At 34.4% G+C, this 12,500-nt stretch overlaps 2 protein-coding genes and 1 long non-coding RNA gene across 3 annotated transcripts in view; 2 read left to right on the plus strand and 1 right to left on the minus strand.

The window, feature by feature from the left end:
* LOC105685111 (GTP-binding protein Di-Ras2) overlaps window positions 1-7,732 on the plus strand; it is a 49,542-nt gene extending 41,810 nt beyond the window's left edge. The window contains exons 7-8 of the mRNA XM_048657849.1: window positions 74-382; window positions 2,177-7,732. Coding sequence (XP_048513806.1) covers window positions 74-299 — 226 coding nt within the window. The 3' untranslated portion in view covers window positions 300-382; window positions 2,177-7,732. The remainder of the gene's footprint in view (window positions 1-73; window positions 383-2,176) is intronic.
* A 608-nt stretch (window positions 7,733-8,340) lies between these two features.
* LOC125501625 lies at window positions 8,341-10,364 on the minus strand. The gene is made up of 2 exons (XR_007279221.1): window positions 10,149-10,364; window positions 8,341-8,421 (listed from the first exon to the last, which is right to left on the minus strand). It is a non-coding gene; the product is annotated as an uncharacterized LOC125501625 (long non-coding RNA).
* Window positions 10,365-10,506: 142 nt separating this feature from the next.
* LOC105684891 lies at window positions 10,507-12,229 on the plus strand. The gene is made up of 4 exons (XM_012398637.3): window positions 10,507-10,667; window positions 10,753-10,857; window positions 11,808-11,972; window positions 12,059-12,229. Exons 1-4 carry the CDS (start codon window positions 10,620-10,622, stop codon window positions 12,155-12,157), a joined length of 417 nt encoding a protein of 138 aa, XP_012254060.2. The 5' UTR covers window positions 10,507-10,619; the 3' UTR covers window positions 12,158-12,229.
* The last annotated feature ends 271 nt before the right edge of the window (window positions 12,230-12,500 follow it).

Genomic DNA, 12,500 nt, shown 5'->3' on the forward strand with positions numbered 1-12,500 from the left:
CACTCGCGATGACGCTTTATCTTCACCGGAGTATATCGACACTTTTCTCATTGCGTTTCCGATGCGACCGAAGGTCAGGGTCGCCCGGAGGAAGAACGGGAAGCGCGGGTTCCGGTTCCGGAGGTCAACAGCAGCAGCAGCAACAGCAACAACTCCTGGCGGCGCACGGATCAACGGTGGTCGCCATCGCGGAGGAGGTTAAAAGTAAACCCAGAAGTCGAAGTCTCATCCGAAGAGCTTCGAGGAAAACGAAGCAACAAATCAGAGACGCGCACGCGGACGACTGCAATATATCATAAATTCCATGCCGTTGTCTGCGCTCCGCGCGTTCATTCCGCCCAAGGAAAAAGCGAAGAGGCCGAGACGTCCACCCCGATAAAAGGTAACCATTGTCTGCAATCGAATTAGAAACTTAAAGTTTCGAGTATATTTTTACGAATCAATTTTTACCGGTGCGAATACGAGTGCACGGAAAATCACATCCGGATTTTATGTGATATCCAATGGGAACAACGAGCGAGGGAAAATTCTGGAGAAAATGAAAGAGTAAAATATGAGAATAAAAGAAGGTTATCAAAAGCGGATCTCTTGTATCACATATTCCTCTTCTTATGCCGCTTTCGCTTTTGTTATCCTAAATTATAGACGTATAATACGTACGGGAATCTCTTTGTTACCTTCGTCAACCTTTGTGTCAGGAGCAAAAATTCGACTCCCTTCGCGTTCGCGTCGCAATTTTTTTTTTTTTTTTTTTCTTCTCCGTCTCGAATCCCTCGACCCCAATGTCGCTTCGGTATGTGTGTATAACCTGTACATACCCTGCGCACACTTTTACTCTTATCTCAGAAGAAATGAGTGTCTAGAAATTCATTTGATTCTCATTTCCGTCCAGAGATATGTTGAAAAAAATGCAACGCCGTGCGAGTTTAGATTTTTGGTTATCCAATTTCGTGCGACTCCGCAGACTTAGGTTATGTTTCTAGTTCGTTTTTCAAACTATGCAAAATAGACTTCAGGTTTTGCAGTGCTACGTGTATACCTAACCTAACCTAACCTGACCAAGGTTATGTATAAATTTTTTTTACTCACTTTTTTTTCGTACAGTTTTAAAACATTTTCGCATCCACGTCGCTGTGCGATGAAATTTAAGTTCCGAACTTTCTATGCGATGTGATTTCAAAGGGTTTCGTGTATCAGAGATGAGAGAGAAGTGATAGCGGGGCTTCGCTACCTTTCATCTATAAATAGACTTCCGACCCCGTAATTATATATTAGTTTGATAATTTTCTAGCCACGGGCTTTACGAGCGTACAAACCTTTGGGGCATATTAGCGCTGTGCCGACACAGGGTGTTCCATATTCTTTCGAACGATACCGATCCCCGAAAATCTTCGCGCAACAAAAGTTTTGCCCAATCGGGGCCCAAGCGCCTCGTCGAGAGAGGCTGCAGGCCCGCTCTCAATTTCCATCGAATCATCATCCACACGACCAGATTTCTCCCCAACGCCCGCACGTTAATGAGGCGGATTTCCGCTACCGTCATCCGAAATCTGACGGAAAACAATTTCTTCAATCGGAATCGGAAACAATGACGGTTCAAAGTTGCTTGAACCAGGGAGCGTCCGACGCCCTGACAGACGGCCCGTATCGCACCGACAAAATGGCCGCCGCGCGTGCACTCGGTGACGTCGATCGTGGATCGTTTCGCGGCCAAGCTACAGTTTGGACAAATTTTCGCGAGCTGAGCGAAAAAGTTGCCCAGATTCGCGATCGACCTCACCGGGTGTACTCTGAGCCCTCTGATCCAGAATCGATTTTGTTATATCGCTCGACCGCCTCGAATCGTTTGGTTTTTTCTTCTAATCGATGTAAGAATTATAATATAGTCTACAGATTCGGCACAGATCGGTAGGGTAAAAATGGGGCTATCGGGTGTCGTGATCGATCTCGTATCGTACCTACGGAAAATTGGACACCCGTTACATCGGCAGCAGCTAGGCCAGTTTCAACCGCAATACATGCCCGCGTACATAACCTCCAGCGCGAGCTGGGTTGCCAGTTCATTAATCTAACTAACTGAATAACTGTACTGAACCAATATATATACATATATATACATATATATATTCACGTAACCGATAACTGACTGAAAACTTATCGAACCTGAATCCGTTAGCTCAACATTGACCGGTCGCTTAGGAAAATGGCGTCGATTGCAGCAGCCGCTGGAAGAAAAAAAGGCGGCGATCGAGGAAGACATAATTCTTACGGCAGAGCGCGTACGTCGAAACGTGAATCTAACCTATACCCAACTGTGCGCGTGCGGAATGAAAGAAATTATATAATTTATATGATAAAAAAAAAAAGAAGAATTTCGAACGAAATCGGTGTTTACGCCTATGAAAGCGCTTATAATGAAGATCATCACGTACGCTGATATATTAATAACGATATAGTAACAGTAACGGTAATATATATCAATATTATATATGAATATTGATAATACATATATGTAACGAATACACGGTATATGAAAGATTGGTTTTTTCAAAAAATAAGGGCACAAAAACAAAACAATATACAATTATCAAATATAACCTGAAAAACTGTATAAGATATTTATCACACCCATATCGTATCAACGTTTATTATATATATGTATACCTCGTATCGGGTGAACAAAAAATCTCGAGGCTTGAGTCGAAAAATATTTGAAAAAAAATAAATAAATTTAAAAAACATTTTGAAAACATTAAAATAGCGCTCTATGATAATATATAGTTACAAATAATTAAATAAAAATCGTATACAGCTCAATTAAAACCATTATATACACGTATAATATGTATACATATATACATAATATGTTGTACCTATATAGTACATAAGTGTCGTATCCTATAAATGTGAAATTTTATAAAATTTATTATTATATATAATTGATAATTATTGTTGTTGTTGTTGCTGTTCTTGTTGTTATTAATATGTTGACATTGTGATTATATCACATAATTATCGATATTATATTTATATTTATATTGTTGTTGTTATTATTATTATTATCATTATTTTCGTTATTATCATCGCTATTGTTTTTATTGTCATTATTATTATTATCATCATTGCGATCGTGGAGTGGCCGGAATAAGAAACCACTGTTTGTTGAGAGAAAAAAAGAGGAAAGAAGAAAAAAATAAAATTCAATGAAAAACCGACTAAAAGTTACGTGAAAAAATAATCCAATGATGGGGCAAGGGGGGGAGGGGGAAATCAATTAGGGTTAATGTCATAATACCTGATCATCGATTGATTCTCATTTTATCACGAAGTATTTATATCTATTTAATGAAAATTCCAACGCTTATGTATAATATGTTCATTACAAGTACCTATACATATATATCATATATATATATACATGTTTACGATAAAGGTAGATAGATAGGTAGATAGATTGAAATGATTAATAGTACAATTTAAATCTATATATATATATATATGATAAATTACCTGCAGATATAGTAAACGAGGATATTTATATACGTATACATACATATATAAATATATAAAAATATTATTTATATACCCGTACGTGAATGTTTTCATGAAAATCTAAATAGGTATATGCGGATACCTATATTATCTGTATGATCATCATTCCGATCCAAAGAAAAAAAAATTAAGAAAACTAGATCGATAATTATAAAAACGACCTGTATTGTGTAATAATTTCGAGCGGGTACCGCGATTCGTGAAATTTTTCATTCGCGTTCGAAACATGATTTCAATATCGTTATCGTTGCTGTATCGCGTGACTACAACGCCGTAAGGGCGTGTGTTAAAAAAAACAACAAAAAAAACCAAAAAAAGAAACACGAGAATCGGTATAATGATCTGAAAAAGTGAGTCGAAAAGTGAGAATATTTTGGACAGTTGAAGACAGAAATTCGTGTATTTGAAAAAAATGAACAAAAAAAAATTAAACATCAAAATTCGAGTAGCTCAAACGAAATGTGTTCCGAAAACTAACCTTTTCAGGTTACCTTTGTTTTTTTTGTTTTTTTTCCTCAACATACGACCTCCCGCCATTAGTCAGTCACGCGATATCAACATCGCAATTTATTCGAACTCGTCCCACTCAAAAATCAAAATATGTTCCGCACGAGACGTTTGTATTCGTCGTATGATTTATGATTGTCATTTGTTATTGTTGTATGTATGTAAACACAAGTGCAACGTACGTACTACCGTATTATTATTATCACATATATATATATACCTATGTACGTACACAGAAATTACCGGGAGCATTAGGAGAAATATGATTAACGATCAATCCGTACTCACTCAGTTTGCCGCGACGTAGCAAATTATCGAATGAAACAAAATAGAAATAAATAAATAAATAAATAAATAAATAAACAAAAGCACCGCATTATCTTGTGAACCTGAATTTAATTAATATTACATACATATATACATACATATATCTTTACCCGTGTTCTTATGCACGTAAAATATATAACACTATATATTATATCCCATGCATTATATACTATATATCGTGTACATTATAATATCACGGAGGGAAAACTGAACCGATGCACAAAAGGGATTGATTACGGGAATCACATGATCCATACACGTATATACAAAATATATGAAAAATATTATATAGGTTATGTGAAGGCTGCACGTACGCATACGGTACATGTGTGAAACCAACGTACGTATACATACATTATGTTTATAACCTACGATTCGTCTAATTAACATTTTCGATAATAACAATGATAATAATAATGAGAACGATGATCGCGATGACGGAACGCAACGTTGATAGTAAATTGTATAATAATCACGATAACAATAATATTTTATAAATAACCGTACACCTGCTGTTACAATCTAGCTGAAATGGCAAATTTTTTCACCTATATTATTTCGGGTTTTTAATGATTTTAAAATTTTTTTTTTTTTCCTCTTTTAGTTTCTTTTACAGATTTTTTTTCATACCGGTGTTCCAAATTACCGTATATAAGGTAGGATCGCGACGCCATGAGTTGAAATATGGTAATAAATTCAATCAGTTGTAACGAATCGATCGGAAGAAAATAATAATAATTTACTGTAAAATGTATAATAATTTATGCGAGTGTCATGTGACAGTTGCGTTACACATATATACGTATTTATAACGTTATATACTTGTATAATGACCGTCCCGTAAAAAAAAAAAAAAACAAAACAAAACAAAACAAATGAATAAAACCAAAAAGAAAAAAACCAAAAATGAAAAAACCAAAAAAAAAAAAAAATTAAAATTAAAATTAGGAAGTGAAGACACGTTAATTATAAACTGTTCAAAATATTAATTGAAAGTCCCAAAAAATGAAATTATGCGCTTATATATGTAAATATTATGTATATGTATAGATAACGTATAAATATTTGATGATAACGATGACGAGGACGATGATAATAATCTTGATAATGATGATAATATAGTGTATATCTCATAACGTTATCGATCATCATGGATATTATTCATTTTTATGACGAATATTACTTGTTAATTATTATGCGCAGTGCGTAACGTACGTACGTACACGTATTATAAAGAGATGTTAGAGTTTTTATTTTTATCATTATTATTGTTATTGTCATTGTAATTGTCATTGTGATTTTTTATTAGGATATTTTGTAACAATTGGTGAAATTTGTTATACGAATACGAATATAATATACCTAAAATATAATTCGAAAAATAAAGTTTTAATAAAATAGGAATAAATCATATAAACTTAACCTCCAAATCGATCGATTTTTTTACTAAAAAAATAATATCTACTTGTTTTCCTGTTTTTTGATTAAACCTTTTACAAAATTTCATTCATTAGGTGTTCAATTCAATTCCATTTTATTGCTCCCTGAATAATATCTACACGTACAATTATATTTGTACGTCTATCTGTGAAAAAAAGAAACAGGAAAAAATCGTTTCTCTCTTCTCTCATTATATGTCCTAATTGACTCACGATATGAACTCTTGCTAACCTAACCTAAAATATCGTCGAGTTAATTGCACTCGATTAATTAAATGGTCAAATTTCATATTTTCCACCCCTCAGCACTCTCTAGCCGCAATTACAATTATACAGTCATTTATAAAGTTATTAAATTTTCCGTTCCAACGTTAAAAATAAATTAATTATTTAACAAAAAAAAAATAACCTTATCTAAATAATTAATACATCTATTATACCTACACATACATACATATATATACCTTATACCTATGTATTTAGAATTACATAAGTATTTTACACACAATCATAAATTAGTAACGTTAAATATTTTATAACGAACGTAATTTTATTGAAATTACAACAAGTGGATCGATCGGGTAATTAATTTAAACGACATGCAAAGAAAAACAAAATAAATAAATAACAAAAATAACACCAACAAGAAAAAATATAATAATTATCATCGGTGTAAATATATACTACACAATACCACATAAATATATACATATATACTAGAATACATACTTGCAATATTTTAATTTTTTTCAGCCGCACTTACGAACTATTATTATTATTATTGATATTGTGATCATTGTTACTGCTAACCTAACCCGGCCCTCGAACCAAAATAAAATTCTTCTAATCTCCATAATCAATTTGATTATGCTAACAAACATAACAACTGAAAAAAACAAAAAGAAAAATCATGTAAAACATCTTATCATATACATAAGTATTTGCTGTAATGAATATAGAAATATCTTTCCGTCTGTCTGTCTGTCTGTCTGTCTGTCTATCTGTATGTGTGAATATCGTACAACTTAATTGCCGGATTAATTTTTCTAATCTAGAAGAATGAAAGAAACAAAAAAAGGAGGATAATTAAAATCAATGAATATAAAAAATAGAAAATTTTCACGTGAATTGTGTAATTTGACCAATTTTAATGACGAACCAATATTATATACGTATATATATACATATAAACTATATACCAATTTAAAATACTATATCTGTACACCCATATAGGTATGTGTGTATTATCTCGTCTTTGTATGTGTATATACATATAAGTATGTATGTATGTACTCCCCATCTAATTATCTATATACCTTTATGTGTACCAGTAGATCACGGAATAATATTTATTCGAAGATTTTGAAAAATTCTAATAAGCATTTACTGTACAAATGCACTTTATATAACTGTCGCTAATTATATATATATATATATATATATCTATTATATATGTGACTCTCGTTGAAAAAAGAAAAAGAAAAAAAAAAAAGAAAGAAAAGAAAAAAGAAATACAGAAAATTATTCAAATCCATGAATCTTGATGTCCGGGGAAACCGATATAATCTATTTGGAAAATTATTATCGAAGAAAAAATAATTCTGCAAAACTCGTCTGATTTCTTCACGCACAACACACGTAATTTATACGCATAATAATTTTCGCAACTCTTCCACTCTAAGCTTGTATCAATGAAGTTTTTTCGTTGTTCGTTATTTTTCTTTTCATTCAAACAATGTTCGGACATTTCGTTTTTACCGATTCGTAAATGTTATGTAATTTTTATAAGGGTGATAACAATCACGGTATAACGAGGTATTTAAAATAAGTTGAAACCTTCGGGAGATTTGGAGCGATCGTTGAAAAAAGCAAAAAAAAAAAAAAAAAAAAAACAAAAGAAAAATAAATAACACATCAGGTTTTCACGGAGAATAACGATGATGAGAGGTTATACACGTGATTAATTGAATCGCTGCGTCGTATAACGACGACTAAGTTACAAAGTGAATTTTGTAGGGCATATGTTATATACATTAATATTGTTATATATAATTTAGGAGTTTCAAGTACAATAATTAAATTATTACATAGTATATATATATATACATATATATACTATACACATGCGTAAAAAGTATGCATTGAAATTATATATCCTTATATACAGTTGATTAATCGTAACCTTAAATTTTTTAACATACATTGTATCAGATTACTTTGTTTTCTCTCTCTCTGCGCATCGAGAGAACCGAAACGAAAATTAATAATTACATAATAATAATAATAATAATAATAATAAGGGGGAGGCGAAGGGAAAAAGAGAATCATGAAAATTCGTCGCACGTGACGAAAGAGTCGACGATCGAAAATGTGTAAAATAAATGATAACGATAGCGCGGTATAGTCAAAGGAAAGACGAAAAGTGATTTAAAAAAAAAAAAAAATACATTAATAAATTGGTTTTCAACAAAATAAAAATATCTCTCATTCCCTCGAAATCTTTTCTATCCTTTTCCAATGAGGTTCGACTCGTCGTCATTTATATCTGCACTCTTAGAATTCCTACCTCCCGATCGTCGAATCCAACGAGATCGTTCTGTAAATTAGAAGAGACACGGAGGTTAGGTCAGGTTAGGAGGACGTCGTCGATGGGCTTTTTTTTTTTTACTCCGAGTTTTCCATAGGGTCACGTGACTCTTAACCCCTCGGAGTCAGGGGAGTCAATTATAAAGCAGCGTTCGGTTCGCGAAAACGGCTAATCTGCAGCTGATTCAATTTCGATGGGGCGCATTATTAATATTTGAACAACTATAGCGGGGGCGGCTCTAATTTCGGGGCATAACGTTTGAGTAAACATACATTAAACGTTGAACGCGAATTTAGTTAGTTGCAGAGCAAAAGATGTTGTTTGACGATAACGAGATATGCGATATCGCATCATACCTAATAATATCGTCGTCGTCGTCGTCGTCGTCGTGTATTTGTTATTTTTATATACATATATGAACAAGGACGTGATTCCGACCGATAAAATTGCGCCCATATATCCGCCGGAGATGAGAAAGCTATATTTTCGTTTTCGAGTAAAATACCTTTTTACGGTTATACAGGGTGTTCCTCGAGTCCCGGGACCAGCGAATCTATTGGCTCGGATAAAAATTATTCCTTCGAAAAGGTAAAGGTCTTTTACGACGCAATTTTTGACGAGAAATTCAATGAACGTATCGTTTTTGACCTTTGAAATGACGTTCAAGATGATTTCAAGGTCAAGACGGGTTTTTTGAACGGAAACACCCTTTTCTGACAACGGCGATCGATAGAGAGGGAAATTTCACATTGAATCAGGTACCGACATCGTGGAAATTCTCTGACCTTGAAGATCGCTACAAAGCGATTGAAATTCAAAAAAGGTGTGGGATATCTTAGAATTAGAAAAATGGTAGCTTCTCAATCCCTATCATGAATTACCCAATCATGACCCAATCATGGAGACCTTTAAGGTCATTTTCGAGGTCAACATGTTTTCATTTTTTTGGAAAACCTCAGTTCAGTGGTCGGATGTGGCCTTGATGGTCACCTTTTGGAAATAATTTCGTCACCGCCGTGTCGAAAAAAGGGTGTTTCCGTTAAAAAAAAAAAACAAACCGTCTTGACCTTGATATCATCTTGAAGGTAATTTCAAAGGTAAAAATCGGAATGTCCATTGAATTTCTCGTCTGAAATCGCGTCGTAAAAGACCTGTATCCTTTATCTTTTCGAAAAAATAATTCTTATCCTAGCCAATATACTAATCGCCTGTTCGGGGACTCGAGGGACACCCCGTATATTCGAATCGTTCGGACCTGCGGCGCGTTACGTGCGGTATAACGATTCAAAGTGCGCGCTCGGTATGAAAAATTGACGGGAATAAAAGGATGAGAAAAAATTTCCGACGGAACGAAATTCGTCGAAAATTATTTCGTCAACCGTGTATAACGCAACCAACCGTCTGCACCGACGAATGGAGTGAAATGAAACTCCGAATTCGTTTTTTTTTTTTTTTTTTCTTTTATTTTCACACGCGATCGCATCCCGGAATTTTCTTTTTTCGAATCACGTCTACGATCAGCCGCGTCGTTTGTGCGTTCGAAATTTGAAACGTTTTTTTTTTTCAGCCGATTCTCTATTTTCCCCGTTACGGCGGTCGATTCGCCATTTTCTTAGAACTGCAGCTGTTCTTTTTTGTTTTTTTTTTTTTTTTACTTGTTCTTATCCGATCAATGGCGATTAAAATAGAATTCCGCGGAATTAATCGACTATATACATATCCCGTCGCGATCTCACCTGCTTCGAATTAATTTGCACAAGTGTACGTTTTTCGAAACGTCGTTCAAAAAAAATACGAAAGTAGGAGGCGATGGTCACGTGCCCATTACGCGTGCGATGTGTACGGGAGTTTTTTTTTTTTTTTTTTCTTGTCAACGCACAAAGTAGACCGAGCGCAGGGGAATTACCGAGAGCGCGCGATATCTTGTTTTCCTCGAACCGTTATGCGCGCCGGCAGATTAAATTATGCCTACGTTCCTCGCGTATTTTGTTTTTCTTATCTGACTTTTGCCCCCGATCTCCCCTACCTCGCGTTCGATCTTATTCCCTTCCGACTCTTTATCGGGGACCGGGGGGGCTATAAGTACCTGGATATCCGTACGTTCCACAACAGACTCCACGGTCGAACGCGCGACGCACAGCCGAAATCAGCAGCACCGCGAAAATTCAAACTTTGAAGTTACGTAGAAAGTTATTGTTGGACCGATCATGAAGCTCGCAGTTTCTCTCCTCGTCGCCGCGTTGTGCCTTTGCCAGGTAAGAAAGCGATTCGGAAAAAGTTGAGACTCGTCGAGGGCGAAGCTCCTCAGGAATTCAAATTTAGCCTTCCCTCTTATTCAAGATGGCGGCGGCCTACAGCACTCTGAGCAACAAATTGAGCGACGCCAAGATCGACTCGATGCAGCAGATAAATTCGATCGTGAATCCGACGCTCGCGAGCATCGAGGTGAGTCGAACGTTCTGTTTTCGCGTTTTTAGGTTAGGAAGATAGATCGGCAAAAAAAAATTATCATTTTTCATTTTTTCCATTTTTTCAATCCATGCAATTTATATTGGAAAATTTTCTATTTCATTGGAACTGAAGAATTGAATTTGAAAAATTTTTCATTTCGTTTTTAATTGGAAATTTATATTTTTCAATTTTTCATTGATTGAAAAATGGAAAATTTTGATTTTTCGATTTTTCATTATTTAAAAAATTGAAAGTTTCCATTTCGTCATTCTTCAAATGGAAAGATGGAAAATTTCCATTTTTCAATTTTTCATCAATCGAAAAACGCATAATTTTTTTTTTTGATAATAATAATAATGAATAATAATAATATAGTATATTTTTGAGCTTCCTGAGCTCAAAAATCTGACAATCATTTGAAAAAACACTATTTTGAAATATTTAAATTGCAATATCTTCCTAAATATGGAATAAATATAGCGTTCCGAAAAATCGATATTCTTAACTGAAATAGTGTGAATTTTCATAATTGTAGAAAATTGTTGTTAAACAAAATTCATTTACCATGTGATAATTATTGTAATAATAAGACATTCTTTAATGATAATAATAATGATTATTTTTATAATCAAAATTATTATTAAGAAAAATTTTCATTTTTCCATTTTTCCATTAATGAAAAATGGTGAAATGCAAAATCGAAAAATCGGAGTTTTCCATTTTTCAATTAATAAAAAATTGAAAAATACAAATTTCCAATTAAAAACTAAATGAAAAATTTTTCAAATTGAATTTTTTAGTTCAAATAAAACAGAGAATTTTTCAATACAAATTACATGGATTGAAAAAACGGAAAAATGGAAAATGATAATTTTTTTTTTCCCCGATCTCTGTCCGCGTGATACTTATTCCTTTTGTTTTCGTCGCCGTTTCCCCATCCGCAGCGAGCGACGAAGGAATCGACGGCGGCGGGCAAGGACGCTACGCGTTGTTACACCCAAGCAAAATCTGAACTCCGAACCTACAGTCTGGACGGATTCAGCGCACTGGACACGTGTCGTCGCAACGCTCTCAACGCTTATCCGATCAGCAACGAATCCGCGATACTCGTGAGTCCGGTTTACCCCTCGTTTTATACCGGAGTTTTATTTCGCTTAACGTTTTACCTTTTTTTTTTCTCCCCTTCTTTTCGCAGAGCCACGCAATCACCTGCAACCGCGGGGTGGTCATCAAAGTCAGAGATGGTACCTGGGAGGTACAACGAGAATCCAATCGTTGCATAGCCGCACTTTAGATATCGATATAATAACGATGTAACTAATCACATATTTATTGATCTACATATAATTAAACGTTGATTTTTATATCCAATCTTTATTTCTACTCGAAACCCACAACCCACAACGTGTTCAATTGCTAAGAAATATTCATTTTTTTTATCGAAAAAACGAACACCGGCGAAAAGTAGATATTGTAATATGTAAAATAAGATTGATGACTCAATAAATGATTAATAAGATTAAGAACCAGATAAGAGCCGAATTCCACGTATTGTTTGTAACCGGCACAAAAATAACCCAATATCACGCTCTCCAATTGTCGAAGATATTCAAGAGAAATTTAGTCAGACGTTGCGG

Source organism: Athalia rosae, chromosome 7, assembly GCF_917208135.1.
Source record: "Athalia rosae chromosome 7, iyAthRosa1.1, whole genome shotgun sequence".
NCBI classification, from domain to species: Eukaryota; Metazoa; Arthropoda; class Insecta; order Hymenoptera; family Athaliidae; genus Athalia; species Athalia rosae.

Bases quoted from the DNA above. Each gene is read 5' to 3' on its own strand.
- LOC105684891 (XM_012398637.3), top strand. From the start codon at position 10,620: ATGAAGCTCGCAGTTTCTCTCCTCGTCGCCGCGTTGTGCCTTTGCCAG. The intron at 10,858-11,807 runs GTGAGTCGAACG...CCCCATCCGCAG, and splicing joins CGACGCTCGCGAGCATCGAG to CGAGCGACGAAGGAATCGAC. The intron at 11,973-12,058 runs GTGAGTCCGGTT...TTCTTTTCGCAG, and splicing joins GCAACGAATCCGCGATACTC to AGCCACGCAATCACCTGCAA.